The sequence below is a fragment of the Bidens hawaiensis genome, unplaced genomic scaffold (genome assembly GCF_021521415.1).
Source record: "Bidens hawaiensis isolate Kalapana, Puna unplaced genomic scaffold, B.hawaiensis_p1.1 tig00043101_1, whole genome shotgun sequence".
NCBI lineage: Eukaryota > Viridiplantae > Streptophyta > Magnoliopsida > Asterales > Asteraceae > Bidens > Bidens hawaiensis.
In genome coordinates this window covers 18,006-34,287 of record NW_027497661.1, presented here as the reverse complement: position 1 = coordinate 34,287, position 16,282 = coordinate 18,006, and the positions used below count along the sequence as shown (strand labels likewise).

Here is a 16,282-nt window from a genome sequence, read left to right as displayed (position 1 = left end):
GTTTTAGCGGGTATGCTTGAATTCACCTTTCGCATCCTAGTGCTAAATAACTTGGTTAAATTAGACCTAGTTAACTACAAGTTGGATCACCCATTACAAAGCCGACAAATCGTAAAGATCCATATACACTCAGTAATCAAACAAAAAAGAAAGATCGTTATTTTATGAAGTTCAATCTACCAAATACATACATCTTGTGTTTAAAAACTGTTTAATGGCCAAAAGAATACTATTTTAACCTTATATAAAAAAGCATATTGAAACATTGAGCAGATTGACGTCAAAACATCATAAATACATTCAGCAAATTCATGACGAACGACATTAAGAGCCTTCGGGATTCTAAAAACATTATGACCCAAGAAAATATTCAAACATATGAGAGCTTCTCAGTGAATTATTTTGAAAACGAACCGGGTTAAACACCCGACCCGAATCAAGGAGAAAATAAAACAATAAACAAAAGGCTCCTTTCTGAGGGCAAGATGGTAAATTCAAAGTACAAAAGACAACAACAGGCCTCGTTTAGACATCGAAGTTCGCAAGACCCTCTCCATTTGCTTAGCCCTGGTCTTTATAGACATGTCAAAGACCTTTTGACCAAATTCCACCACAAGCCCACCAAGAATACTCGGATCAATCTGTGACAGTTAAAAGCCAACGTAAAAAACATTTATCAGTGAAAAGTCAGCATGTGACGATTAAAAGACAAGAACATGTGGCGCTTACCTTCTGTTCAAGCTTAACCGTCTTTCCTTTACCAAGAATCTCTTGTAAAGTGTCTTTAAGTTCTTTCTCTTCTTCAGCAGGAAGTGGCTGATGAAAATAAATAAATAAAAAATTGTAAACATGTAACATTGTTCTTTAAAAAATAAAAAAAAAAATTGATATGTAAATCGTAACAAATTTACAATGACAGTAGTAACTATGGCTTTGATCTCTCCCCTGTGGCCCATAGTGAGGTCTGAAAACCTCTTTGCAATAGTGTCAACGTGCCTTAGTCTCCCATTATCAGCCAAAACAACTGTACGATGCACAAAGATATACATGATTTGATAGTTGATACAACTAAAATGTAAAGCAGTTACTGTTTCAATTTAAAAACTCTCGTCTCCAGAAAATAAAACGACAATCTTGAGTTCTTAGCTTAAACTGAATAACTCTAGAAATCTGAAAGAAAAAAGTTGCAATCTTTAACATCTCACAAATGTCAAAATGTATCACTTACAGTAATCATAAAAAAATGGTTACCTAATAACATGTTACAAATATCCTACATATATCCTGCATTTACTTGTAGCTCTGTAAACGAACTAAACATTCAATGAATCGTTCATCATTTAATAACTGATCGAACAGGAACAAGTTTTTCTGTTCATTCAGTTCAACAAACGAACGTTAACGCATGCCTCATTCGTTCATTTTTGTTAGCAAGCATTTGTTTTATGTTTGTTTATATATTCACTTAATTCTCTAGACCCATTATAATTTCGTCTAGTTAATGAAATTAAGATTTCACCATTACGATTTAGTTAAGTTTTAATTACTTTTTAGGCCCGACAAATTGATTCTTAGTTTACCTTTCATTGGTGACTTGGTGTTCATCTATGTCAGGTCATATTCATTCATTTACATTCGTAAAGACGTAAACCGTTCGTTAATACTACTAACTAACATAAAGAAACACGAGCATGTCCATTTTCATAGCAAACAAACAAACACATATAAAACCCCATCCGTTTAATTATTCGTGTTTGATCGTTTGTTAAAACTAAACAAACAAACACAAACAAGGCTTGTAAATGTGTTACAGCTATTTTTTTTCTATAAAATATCAAACAGGTCAAGCTCTAAACAAAATGGGTCAAATGGCTTGAAAGTTATCAAAAATGTAATTAAAAAACAGATAAAGAATGTGTTTGTTGAACAGCCCAGCCAAGTTTACCATTAGTGATACTTTATAAGTTTGTAACTCTAAGAATATAAACCATGATACCTAAGAAATTCTTTGTTACTTCTGAAAATTTAGCTTGATCACAGATCTCGGTGACAGCTTTGACTCTAGTATCTGCGGGGACCGCCAAATCCTTCATGAATTGAGAAAAAGTGGGAGACTTCTGAGTAGCAGCAACAAGATCAAGAAGCTCTGATTCAACTTTGTCTAATGCCTTGGCTTTTACTGCTGCAATGTATAATGCAGATGCATAGTTCCCAGATCCCCCAAACATAGCCACGGGAACCTACGATTATAAGATAATAAAAGATAACTGTGATTGAACGAATATGTTTTTTAATATTTCTTCTGATGATACAGTAAAGTGTTGAGTAGTTTGTTAGAGCTAAATAGTGTTACCTTAACCTTCGGTTCCTTTGGTGGAGAAGCAGAGGAAAAGTTCCTTGATTGCTGCAAAAATATAAGATTCATAAATAAGCACACGCCCAACAGAAAATGTAATTCATTAATCAAACCATCATAGAAAATGGCATGAATAAAGTCATAACAATTTCGCATCGCCACCAATGCACAAAATTTAGATCATCGAGTTTCTAGTTTTGAATAATTGTTGTGCATTCAGTTATAATATATCATCATCATCGTCGTACTCGGTATATCCCACCAATAGCAAAGCTATGGTAGGGTCTGAGGAGGGTAAGATGTAGACAGCCTTACCTCTACCCCATAGGGATAGAGAGGCTGCTTCCGGTGAGACCCCCGGCTCGATAGTAGTTTTGCATCAAGCCTTGGACATAAAGCACATAGCACTCAATCATCGGGATACCAGCTGATTGGTGCATGTACCCTCGTCTTTCGGCTATCAACGCCACCACATGATGCCTGATTAACCTTCCGCCACTTTTAACGTTATTTTCACGAGATTAGTAAAATAACGTTAAAATTAGTGCAATTTCACTTTTGCCCACCCGAGGGTTTACACATATATACATAATATGCGTTCAGTTATAATATATCAGAATGCATATTTGAAAGATGGAATAAAAAAGAATACTATAAAGTCGTTATAGATGTAGAGGGGAGGTTGTAAGATATGAAAACGATCAACACAAATACTCGAAACAAGATTAAAGATATGTTTGGCACACAGTTTATAGAAGCTTTAGTTATTGTTTTATATATATATGAGTCGTGTTTAGATAATGTAACAAAACTTTTAGCTTTAATAAAAAGTGCTCAGTCAGTAGCTTTTTCACAAGCTAGAGCTTCTAATAAAGTAAAACTATTGTTTCAGTTTTAAAAAATTGTGTTTACAATTTGGTTTTTAAAACTTTTCATGTAAAAAATATTTACAAACATTTCTGTACAGCTAATAGTTACAACCATAGCTCCAACTAATAGCTACAGCTACCTTTGTCAAACATAGAAAAAGACTGTACAAATGATTACTGTCTTATAACAAACTGAAACCATAGTTGTCAATAGCGAATAGCGGTAAATAGCAACAGGTCACCTATATGCTACGTAGCGAATAGCGGTAAATAGCAACAGGTCACCTATATGCTACGTAGCGAATACCGGTAAATAGCGACCGCCATTTCATATTTAGCGATAAAGGGGCAGAAAATCTATAAGCAAATAATTAGGGTTTATATTTACAAAAAAAGCTTTTAAGGTGGAACTTGTAGAAGGTGCAGCTGTTTGGTCGATAAACAAGCCTAAAAAATAAGTGACTGCAATTTTTATATTAAAAAAAAAAACCAACCTAAATACCGCTATAATCACGCTAAATGACCGGTAGTTAGTATATAGCGGCCTATAGCCGCATCGCTACGTAGCGCTCGCTATCACCGTTAATCCGTTATTGACAACTATGACTGAAACTAGAAGTTTCATCATCAAAGCTAAAGATTAACATGACAATATGATATAACCTCATTTATATTCAGTCAACATATGACCTGTAGCATTCAAGATATGTGAGTATGTGACAACTGACAAGAAACATGACATGATAAACTTTCACATCAGTAGTCTAAAAAAAAAAAAAAAAAAAGCGAGCACCAAATTCGCTTTGGTGCAGTGGGATGACACATCGTGTAAAATTTGCGCGTTCAACAAAAAAACGATGATATTCTGCTCAAAGTCTCATTGGCCTTTTAACTTATTCACTAATTAGAAATTAAAATCAACTATATTAGTTAATATAAAGTATAGCATTCAAGTATACTAATCTTAATTTAATAAATCAACTGTTTCATGCATAATCTCTTACATCAAGTTAACTTAACTCCAACATCTTAACAACGTGGTAATATTCATTCATCTACACTGTCTTTAACTTAATAATCTCGACGGTCATTGTATCGAGCTCGTGACAAGATTCTAGTGTCTATCATTAACACAAACTATTACATTTGATCTTTACTTTCAAAAAAACTAATAAAATTCAAATCAGATTAGTATTCCATTTCTATATATATATATATATATATATATAAAATTAAAAATTAAAAATAAAAACCCACTAGTGCCCTAATTCCATTTCGCCCAAATCATGTTTGAAGAGGTATGTACCCGCCTTAACATCGAGATGGGCGGGTCAACCCACAAGATATAGACAAGAGGCTTGAAATCAAGATATCATGAAGGCACAAAGCCAAAACCTATGCGCACAGCGCATATCACATATGCTCACGCATCACATATGCTCACGCATATCATATATGCTCACGCATCACATATGCTCACGTGTATCACATGCTCGCGCACCATATATGCTCACGCATATCACATCTGCGCGTGGCGCATCTGCGCGTGGCGCATCTCGCATGCTCACGCATCATATATGCTCACGCATATCACATCTGCGCGTAGCGCATATTACATATGCTTGCGCATATCACATCTGCGCATGAAACATCTGCGCGTGAGAATAAAGAGAAGACTTCGCGCATCCTCAGGATAGGCGCATATCACACGTGCACATAATCAACCTCGTCCTTATCCAAATCAGGATAAGGACAACCTTGATTGTGCTCGTCAGCAAACCTTCCAGAAGGTATTCTTTAAGGAATAAGAATATGCTGATGTTGACAGCTGCCAATGAAAGGTGGACAACTCAGCAAAACCCATGTGCTACAACGTGATTGCACATGGGTCAGGTAAAATGCCTGGGTCAGAGAATAATCAATGAAAAAGCACCAGGTGTCCTAAGGACACGTGGCGCAAAGCAATAGGAGGAGGCCAAAAAGGCCCTAATGGGATCTGAGCCCAATCATTGGAAACCCTAACACTATAAATACCACACCACCTCCACAAGGGGAGGTAAGCAAGAAAATACATTCCAATTCCTTACTCACTCTCAGATTATCATTATCTTCTCCTACAATCTCTTATTCTCACACCGGAGGGTTACCCCAAAGAGGACCCCTCTGTCCCTTTCTGAGGGGTAAGTTCACGGTGCTGCTCGTTTTGTAGGTGGAAGAACTCATACTCCGGAGAACCATCGGTGAAATAGCATACTCATACCCGAGGAAAGTTGATCGTCTACCAGTGAGCCGATCCACGTTTCTTCATTGGCGCCATCCGTGGGATAAACCAGTTTTTCTCCCGCATAAAAACAGGCGCAACCAAGCTCACCCCAGCCCCAAAAAGACAGTCGTAATCGCGGAGAGGGTGACAAGAGGGAGGGGGCAGAGAGTTTAACAGACCTCTACCAAGAATATGGACTCCCCTCACTAAAACGCCTTCACAAGTGTTAAGCACAGAGAATGTCCAGTTTAAAAGCCCCAAGCCACTACACTATAAGGGACCACCAAACAGTGGCAAGTATTGTGAGTTTCACAAGTCCACAGGGCACAACACCGATGCATGCCACCATTTGAAGGATGCGATTGAAAGAGATGTGAAATCAGGCAAGTTGGCTCACCTGGTGAAAAACCCAAGACCAGAAAATGAACAACCAGATGGAGCCTCAGCCAGCAAAAAGTTCAAAAGAATCTGTGTAGCCGAGGGAGGAAGGCAAGGGCAAAGATCGAAAAAGAGAAGCGCGCAAGTCCAAGGAGATTGGCGCGAGCAACAAGTAATCTTCCCAAGAATCAGGGGAGGCCCTTCTATCAGCAGTCCTCTAGTCATCACTACACACATTGCTCATTATGAAGTGTCAAAAGTCCTGGTGGACACTGGCAGTGAATCAGACATCATGTATGAGCAATGTTTCAGGAAGTTGGATCCAGCAGACCAAGCAAGGCTCGAAATTGTGAATGCACCAATCTCGGGTGTTTCAAATGAAATCATTCACCCCTTAGGTCAGATACAATTTGAACTAACTATGGGGGATGAGAAACACAAGCGAGCTGAAATTGCCAACTTCTTGGTCTTGCCCACCACTTCATGCCACAATATGATCTTGGGTAAAGGAACGATTGCCCAATTCAACGCCATACCGTCGCCAGCGCACGGCGCGTTGGGGTTCCCAACACCAACAGGTGTAACATTAGTATACCGAGATCATTTGTGCGCAGTGACAAGTATTCCGCGGGAAGGGAGAATGAAACTTCCAATGGCAAACAACGCGACATAGGAATGGATTCTCAACCCAAAATTTCCAGAGCAAACAATCACAATTGGAGCTACGATATCAGTCGACACAAGGTTGAGAATGAAAAGATTGCTCACAACGTATATGTCGGTCTTCGCGTGGCAACATTCCGATATGACTGGGGTTCCGCGAGACCTGGCGCAACATTCTCTCAACACGTTCAAGTCCGTAGAGCCAATTGCTCAAAAGAAGAGAATCATGGGGGATGAGAAGGCAAAGGCCATGAATGAGCAAGTAGAGGATCTACTGCGCGCAAACATCATCCGCCCAATACGATACCAAACATGGGTAGCCAATCCTGTGATGGTAAAGAAGAGCAACGGGTCATGGAGGATGTGCATTGACTTCAAAGACCTCAACAAAGCATGTCCAAAAGATTGTTACCCCCTCCCAAACATTGACGCTAAGGTGGACTCCGTGGCGCCATTTAAGCTCAAATGTTTTCTGGATGCCTATAAGGGCTATCACCAAATTCAAATGGCACCACAAGACGAGGACAAGACTGCCTTCAGAACCGACAAGGGTGTTTTTTGTTACACAAAAATGCCCTTTGGTTTGAAGAATGCGGGAGCCACCTACCAAAGACTCATGGACGCGGTTTTCAACGAGCAAATTGGAAGAAACCTATAAGTCTACGTGGATGATTTGGTGATCAAAAGCAGGGAGGAAAAACAAATGCTCAAAGACATCGAAGAAACCCTTTGGCGCCTAAAGGAAGTAAACATGAAGCTCAACCCGAGCAAATGCACATTTGGCGTAGAAGAAGGGAAATTTCTCGGTGTAATGGTCACCAAGGATGGTTTCAAGGTGAACCCAGAGAAGGTGGAGGCTATCCTTGACATGCCCTCACCATCCACCATGAAAGAAGTTCAAAAGTCGAATGGTAGATTGGTATCAATCAACAGGTTCCTAGCGAACCATGCAAGCAAATCTACCCCATTCGTTAACACATTGAGAAATTGCCTAAAGAAAAGCCAATTCAAGTGGACGCCTGAGGCCGAGCAAGCTTTCAGTGAGATAAAAGAATGTCTGATAAATCTGCCTGTGCTCACAGCTCCACTTCCTGGCGAAACTCTAACATTGTACCTGTCAGCAGGAGAGCGCGCCATCGGCGCAGTGTTGTTGGTGGATCGCAAGGGAATCCAAACACCAATCTATTATGTGAGTCGGGTGCTGACAGATCCTGAGACGCGCTACTCCATCATGGAAAAGTTAGTTTTGTCACTAACACACGCGTCGCGCAAGCTTCATAGATATTTCAATGGTCATCCTATTGAAGTTCTGACTGGTTACAACATCCAGCAAGTCTTGCGGCGTCCCGCGCTCTCAGGAAGGCTGACAAAATGGGCGCTGGAATTAGGAGAGCACACGATCGCCTATAAGCCCCGTCCAGCAATAAAGGGACAAGTCTTAGCTGATTTCATCGCAGAAATCCCTGAAGGAAAAATTGAAGAGGCTCAGCGCGAGGTAGACCCTCCGCGAGCCAATAATGAAGAAAATGTTTGGAGATTATTCACTGATGGAGCTTCAAACAATGAAGGGTCCGGCGCAGGCCTCAAGCTGGTGGATCCAGAAAGTCATGAGTATACTTACGCAATCAGGTTGGATTTCAAGAGCACCAACAATGAAGCTGAGTATGAAGCCCTGCTGGCTGGTCTGCGCATCGCGCACAAGTTCGGAGTTAAAAAGCTAGAGGCCCATGTTGATTCATACTTGGTAGCAGCACAGGTCAATGGCCTTTATGATGCCAAGGAGAACACCATGCCTCTGTATCTAGAGCAGGCGAAAAAGCTCATCGAGCAATTTGACTTCTTCAGAATCATACATATTCCGCGCAGTGAAAACAAGTCTGCTGACGCGCTGAGTAAGATGGCATCAACCAGCTTCGATCACTTTGGCAAAGATGTCAGGGTAGAAGTAATGAGCAACCCGTCGGTGGGAGCGAAGTCTGTCCTTGTAATTCATACAACCCCTTCATCATGGATAACTCCAATAATGGAATTCTTGAAGGAGGGAAAGGTACCGGACGATCGCGCACAGGCGAGGAAGATAAGACACAAGTCGCAGAACTATGAACTGCTTGATGGTACATTATATCGACGCTCTTATCTTGGACCGCTCATGAAATGCCTAGATGCTGAGGAAGCAAGCTATGTGATCAGAGAGATACACGAAGGAATCTGTGGAATACATGCTGGCCCGCGCATGGTGGTTGCCAAGGCAATGAGCGCAGGTTACTATTGGCCAGGCATGTACTTGGACGCGTTAAAAGAGATCCAAAAATGCAAAGCGTGTCAGAGCTATGCGCCAAACACCATGCGGCCAAAGAACAACTTGATTCCGGTGACCTCCGCATGGCCTTTCCACAAATGGGCAATCGATATTGTGGGTCCCCTACCGCAAGCGCAAGGGCGAGTAAAATTTTTGGTAGTGGCAGTAGACTATTTCACAAAATGGGTTGAAGCCAAGCCACTAGCAAAAATCACAGCCGAGGCGATGAAGCAATTTATTTGGAGCCACATCATATGCCGTTTTGGCCTGCCCATGGAAATTGTGAGCGACAATGGCAAACAATTCACCGACAGGAAGATATCCAGCTGGCTCAAGGAATTGCGCATCAACCAAATCTTCACTTCAGTATACCACCCTCAGGGGAATGGCCAAGTGGAGCGCGCGAACCAAAGCTTGCTAAATGGGCTGAAGAAAAGGTTGGAGGGAGAATCCCATTCATGGGTCGAGGAGCTACCTAATGTCCTGTGGGCGCATAGGACATTAAGCAAAACCAGCAATGGTGAATCCCCGTTCAGCCTAACCTATGGAACGGAGGCTATGATTCCAGCAGAAATTGGATGCCCATCCCATAGAGTGCTCATGATGAGTAAGATTGATAACGAGCGCGAAAGAAGGTTGGATCTCAACTTACTTGAAGGGCGCAGAGAAGCGGCTATCATCAGTGAAGCCAAATACAAGAAAAAACTAGAAAAGTATTACAATCAGCGTGTGAAAGAATGCCACTTCAAGAAGAATGATTTTGTCCTTCGAAACAATGAAGTTAGCCGCGCGATACCCCCGGGAAAGATGTCCCCAAATTGGGAGGGACCTTATCAAGTCTCGGAAGAATTGGGAAAAGGCGCATACGCTTTAAAAGATTTGAATGGAAAGAAGATCCCGCGCGCATGGAACGCAGCACAGCTTAGAAAATGTTTCATGTAAAAATTGTCAAGTTTGTAATCAAGGCTTTTTAAGCCATTATGAATAATGATACGCGCTATCTTCTCTTAATGTGTGTTCTATTACCTTTTGCATACATGTTTCACACTTCCCGTTATTAATTTTGAGCAATATGACAACATTGTATTGACATCAAAACAAAAATAAAACGAAGTAAAACATACATGCGCGAGCTTCAAGCTCAAACGCGTTAACGAGTTTTAACTCTAAAACGTCAGGGCCTTAGCCCAATAATATGAGCTTTAGCTCAGGGCCTTAGCCCAATAATACGAGCCTTAGCTCAAATCACTCACAAGATCCATCCTACATGCTGTGCAGCTAGACCATAAAAATACCTAAGCACAACTAAGGCAAAGCACATGCCAAAACATAGTTGTTAAGGTCTCAGGTCGAGGTCGCGCATGGAATTGTAATGGATATCAGAGTAACACATGCTGACACGTAAAGGCTAAAAAACTCATAATTCCCTATAATAAATGCGCGATAACGTCGCGCAAAAGAGGAATAATGAAACGCTAAGGCAAGTGTCAACATAGTCAGGATATTGCAAAATCACTTAAAATATGACAAGGATTAAGTAAAATAATTTCCTTACAACCTTGTTCTTATTTCAACGTGCAAGCATATCTTATTTTCAACAAGCAAACATGCAATATAAAGAGATGAATGGGGAATGCGCAATATGCGAATAAGGGAAAAACAAAATTTCATTCTAAAACATAGAAGGTTACAAATTTACAAAATGATGAGATACAAACTGCAAATAAAAAAAAAAACATGAAGGGCTTCTCAAGTCTCTATGTCGACGTCAGCCTCTTCATCCCCCTCATCATTACCTCCCTCAGCATCTGGCGCAGCCCGCTCCTCGTCATCTCCAAACTTGCCATAGTCAAGCTGTTCGTCTTGAATGGAGTCGTCTTCTATCACAATAGTGTCAGGAGCGGGTCCTTTGGCCACGCCAGAGCCGCTAGCAGAGGCAGCATTGCCCGCGCCATCATCGCCGCCACCAGCCCCTTCACACTCGTCAAGTAATTTCTTTAGAGCGTCGAGATCGGGCTGATCAGCAAGCAAGGCTATCTGCAAAGCATAAGGAAAAGTGTGAGTACAAAAAGACTAGGAAAATAAGTCAAGGTAAACTCATTAAAGTTAAAATACCTGCTCAAGGATGGGAATGAGAGTATTCAAATACTTCTCCCCCACCTCGGCCATGTCCGCGCAGACAACGTCGAGCTGATAAGGGTAGTCGGATGGGTTCTTCTTCAGCATGCTATATTCACAGCCATCCTTAAACCCTTCAGCTCGACCCACCAAGCGCGAGGCAGCGTTGCAATCCATCACAAGGGTCTGAAACTCGTCTGAGTATTTCATCGCATAAGCGCAACGAGTCATACCCTGTGAGACTAGCCATTGGCGATCCTGCGCGAGGGAAGAAACAGACGTCTCAAGAGCAGGAATCTGAGAGTTTAACAACTCAACAGTTTCCTTGGTCTGTTTCAGATCCTCTCTGTCGGACGCTGCTGCCGCCAAGACCTCTTCCCTTTCCGCTCGCGCAGCATCGAGCGCTTCTTGGCTAGACGCTGCCGTCGCCAGGGCTTCATCCTTCTCTGCCCGCGCGGCCTCAAGCTCATTCTTCAGGCGCGCAACCTCACTCTCTAATGAAGATTTGTCAGTGATAGACTGCACAAGTGCTTGGTCACGCGCCTCTGCATCCAGCTCCAAGTCGCGCACTCGCCGCGCATACTTGGCCGCGTCCGCCTCTGCTGCCTGCAGCTTCTCCCGCGCAGCCTGCAGCTCATGCCCGCGTTTCACGAAGGCAGCGTTGGCACTTGCTCGGTTCTCGCTGAGTTCTGCTTGGAGTTTCTCAGCTCTCTCTCGAGCGTCAGAAAGATTCCAAGCAGATACCTTAGCCTCTTGCTTGGCCTCCGCAAGAGCATCACGCACCTTTACATAATCATAGCGAAGCTCTTGGGAGGCAGCAAAGAACGCTGACCCAGCGAAAAGATGGTCGTTGAGCAAGTCCACGCGGGGCGCGCTCCTCCTGAAACCTCCTTTCAGCTGGAGGCACGGGGTGAGCCCAGAAGTCTTCACACACCCCCATGGACTGAAATGAGCTATCTCAGTAATATTCCATCTCGGGCGGTATATGTGATCGGCTTCCTGCAAACACAAAGCAACGTTCTAGTCATCTAAACACTAATATGGAAGTCCGCGCAGCGGAGCAAAACGAACTTATACCTGCGGGGAGCAAGCAGAAAAGTCAGCGCCAGCCCCACGAGAAGACTGCGCCACGAAATCTCGTGGCGCTACAGGGCTTGCGCGGCCGCCATCGGAGTCTTCAAAATGGACCTCCTCATCTTCCTCTGTAACAGGCCTTTTCTCCTGCGACCTGGAAAAATCAAAACCAGCCTCGCGAGGAGGGCTGCGCGCAGGAGGTGAGGGAGGTCTCGACGCCGCGAGATCAGCGCGTAAAACAGCCTCCTGCTCCTTAGTAATCCCAATGAGGGGAGATTCAGTGCTTGCAGGAGCAGGAGCAGAACCAACGGCGCTGGCGCCGGCGCCAGCAGTGCCGCCAGCAGCTTGTGTGCCAGCTATAATGCCTATGAAAAAACCAACAAAGAGAAATGATTCAGGACTTGATCTAAAAAGGAAAAAGTCAGAAAATAAAAGCGCAATATATACCTTGGCGCACCGCCGTTCGCGAGTTAAACATCGCCATGAAGTCCATTTTCCCCCTTTTTGAGGGCAAAACAGGGGACTTCAACGCAACCTTCGGCGCAGCCTCGGTACCTTGTTGCGCCTGAGGTTGATCCACCAAGGTCGCCGGCTCTACAAACATTTGAGTGAGAAAGATTCATTAATAACTCTATCGGAATCACGCTCATAAAACCATAAAGTATAAACAAAGTATACATGTTGAAGAGAAAACAGCAGGCGCAGCGCCGCTTCCCTTTTCCGCCGCGCGAAGAGAGGAGGTGGCAGCACCATACCTCGTGTGGACAGAAGGACTGCCCACACCTTGAGGCAAAGAAGACAAGGAAACCTTGGAGGTAAACCCCTTGGTTTTCTTAAGTCCCTTCGCCTGAGTAGGAGGATCCTGAGCAACAGGGGCATCATTTTTCTTCTGTTTTTTACTGGCCCCTGCGCCAGTTTTCCCTTTAGCTTTACGCTTGAGCTGTGGCACCTCAGCTTCCTCCTCCACCTCTTCTTCCGCGAGCTCCAGCTCATAGTTCTCGAGCACATCTACAATACGTGCAACAGAAATGTTAACCAAATTTGGTATTCTAAAGGCATAAGCATAAGTACAAAGGCCTACCAGGCGCATCGCTGTCAAAGCAAAATCTCAAATCAACAGGGATGAACATATCAGCGAAGCGATCGGGGAAGCCAACTTCCCCAGCGCCCAGCGCGACAGAGCCACCCTCCATATGCTCATCATAGGCGGCGTGGACGTACTCCTTGCTTACTGCATAAAACAAGACAAATGATATCAGCAAAACGAATTATGTTCGCGCGGAAATAATGCAATGAGCTAATAACTCACATAATCCATCAACTTGGATAATAGGCTCAGTCGCGCTGTCGGCCCACCTCCTGCTCATGCCAACCCCCACCAGCGCTTCCTCGCAAATATTCTTGGCGGGGGATGGTTCAGCAGTCAACTTATTAACCCATGCGCCAGTTGGGTTCTTAAAAACATTCACATCCGCGGGCGCAGAAGTGATCGCGCGCATGGTCATGCGGATGGGAATCACACCAGCCTTAATATAGAAAAATTTCTCAGACCAGTCATGAAGGCTCTTGAAGGAAACAGTGCAGCACTTGACCTTCTGACTGCGAGGAACGAATGAGAACCAAGAATCTTGGATTTTTGGCTTATAAAAAAATTGAAAGCGCCGAGGGGTCGGCTCCTCGCGCTGAGCTTTGCACATGAACTCAAAATGAGTCATGCGCACAAGTCCAAAAGGATGGACTTGGGATATGTGAATCCCATAAAATTGAAGCAGCGCACCCATAAACCTTGTCATCGGGAGACGAAGGTTGCAGTGAGTGAAAAAATGGCAATATAAGGAGATATAGCCGGTGGGCGGATCTGCCGTCGTTTGCCCGGCCGCCGGAAGCATACAGCCATACTCAGGGAGAAAACCCTGAGAGGCGATGAGACTGTCAAAATCAGACTGTCTCAACTTGCAGGGAATCTCATCCCACCTCTTCACTGTCTTGCCCTTCCCCACCTCCTCCGACGAGGCCTCAGCAGCCCGTTTTCCCTTGCCGGTCTTCTTCAAAGTGGACATGACTAATGATTTTACACGGCGTCTGCTGGGGGAGATTGTGGTGTCTGGGTTATCAGACATACAACTGTGAAATCAAACAGAGATTACTTCAAGAACGGAAATCGGAATAAAAATGGAAGGAAATGAAAGCTCTGAAATAACAATGAAGATGAAGAATAACAACTCAAAAGGCTTGCTTTTATAGGCCCAGGAGAGAGAGAAACAGGTACTGGTCAGAGTTCACGCGCCCCCACTCGCAGGTGCAGGCCAACGCGAGCGCGACACGTGTTCCTGACACTGTGTGAGAGGACATAAAGGGAACGAAACAGGTACTGATCAGAGTTCACGCGCCCCCACTCGCAGATGCAGGCCAACGCGAGCGCGACACGTGTTCCTGACACTGTGCGAGGGGACATGAAAGGCAACTGTAGCACCTCGAGCACACGAAAAGTCTGACACATGTCTCCATCTCTGACGCATGTCAGCACCAACCAACCACGTACATGGACGATTCATTTCAACCACAAGGATAGAATTTCGCGCAACGATGAGAAATAAAAAAGGAAAAGACAAAACCCTATTAAAAGAGAACTATTAAGTCTAATATCTATCTTACCTCGCTCGCGCGAGACAAGACACACATTAGACTTGGGGGGCTTGAAGAGGTATGTACCCGCCTTAACATCGAGCGGGGCGGGTCAACCCACAAGATATAGACAAGAGGCTTGAAATCAAGATATCATGAAGGCACAAAGCCAAAACCTATGCGCACAGCGCATATCACATATGCTCAAGCATCACATATGCTCACGCATATCATATATGCTCACGCATCACATATGCTCACGTGTATCACATGCTCGCGCACCATATATGCTCACGCATATCACATCTGCGCGTGGAGCATATCGCATGCTCACGCATCATATATGCTCACGCATATCACATCTGCGCGTGGCGCATATTACATATGCTTGCGCATATCACATTTGCGCATGAAACATCTGCGCGTGAGAATAAAGAGAAGACTTCGCGCATCCTCAGGATAGGCGCATATCACACGTGCACATAATCAACCTCGTCCTTATCCAAATCAGGATAAGGACAACCTTGATTGTGCTCGTCAGCAAACCTTCCAGAAGGTATTCTTTAAGGAATAAGAATATGCTGATGTTGACAGCTGCCAATGAAAGGTGGACAACTCAGCAAAACCCATGTGCTACCACGTGATTGCACGTGGGTTAGGTAAAATGCCTGGGTCAGAGAATAATCAATGAAAAAGCACCAGGTGTCCTAAGGACACCTGGCGCAAAGCAATAGGAGGAGGCCAAAAAGGCCCTAATGGGATCTGAGCCCAATCATTGGAGACCCTAACACTATAAATACCACACCACCTCCACAAGGGGAGGTAAGCAAGAAAATACATTCCAATTCCTTACTCACTCTCAGATTATCATTATCTTCTCCTACAATCTCTTATTCTCACACCGGAGGGTTACCCCAAAGAGGACCCCTCTGTCCCTTTCTGAGGGGTAAGTTCACGGTGCTGCTCGTTTTGTAGGTGGAAGAACTCATACTCTGGAGAACCATCGGTGAAATAGCATACTCATACCCGAGGAAAGTTGATCGTCTACCAGTGAGCCGATCCACGTTTCTTCAATGTTAATCCGTGAAATTAAGCAAAAATAATCACAACCCAGATCAAAACACAACATAAAACCAAAACCCTTTAAATGAAAACAACAACTAGTGATTCTAAAATCTAAATTGAGTAAATTGAATTGAAACCAGAGGCTGGGTGAAATTAGGGCAAAGCAATGATCGTTGAACGATTGATGCTTGATCTGAATCGGCGATCAGGGTCTTAGCGAATCGAGGAATGGTTGATCTGAATCGTGCAGCCATAGCCATTTGGATCGATAACACAAAATGAATTGAATTCAACACAACAGATGGAGGAGGAGGCTATGTTATGTTATTCCAAAGGGTCAAGAGTATTTGTGTTAACCATATTTTGTTAATTGGTACTTTGATATATTACAAATTTACATTTTTAATCCAGTTTGGGAACCACATAGTAAAAAGTATGGGTGCAAAGGAGCCTAGCTCGAGCTCGACCGCGGCTTGTTTAACTTACACAGAGCTTGAGCTCGAGCTTGGCTCGACTCGTTAGTAGATTTCCAAGTTCGAACTAGATTCGAACTCGGCTCATTTACTATTTAT

At 43.5% G+C, this 16,282-nt stretch overlaps 1 protein-coding gene across 1 annotated transcript; it reads right to left on the bottom strand.

Annotated features, from left to right (window-relative positions):
* Window positions 1-261: 261 nt before the first annotated feature.
* LOC143594124 (ATP synthase subunit O, mitochondrial-like) lies at window positions 262-16,077 on the bottom strand. The gene is made up of 6 exons (XM_077073513.1): window positions 15,848-16,077; window positions 2,354-2,404; window positions 1,997-2,240; window positions 912-1,024; window positions 730-816; window positions 262-641 (listed from the first exon to the last, which is right to left on the bottom strand). The coding sequence occupies exons 1-6, from the start codon at window positions 15,968-15,970 to the stop codon at window positions 495-497; spliced, it is 765 nt and encodes a 254-aa protein (XP_076929628.1). The 5' UTR covers window positions 15,971-16,077; the 3' UTR covers window positions 262-494.
* Window positions 16,078-16,282: the final 205 nt, after the last annotated feature.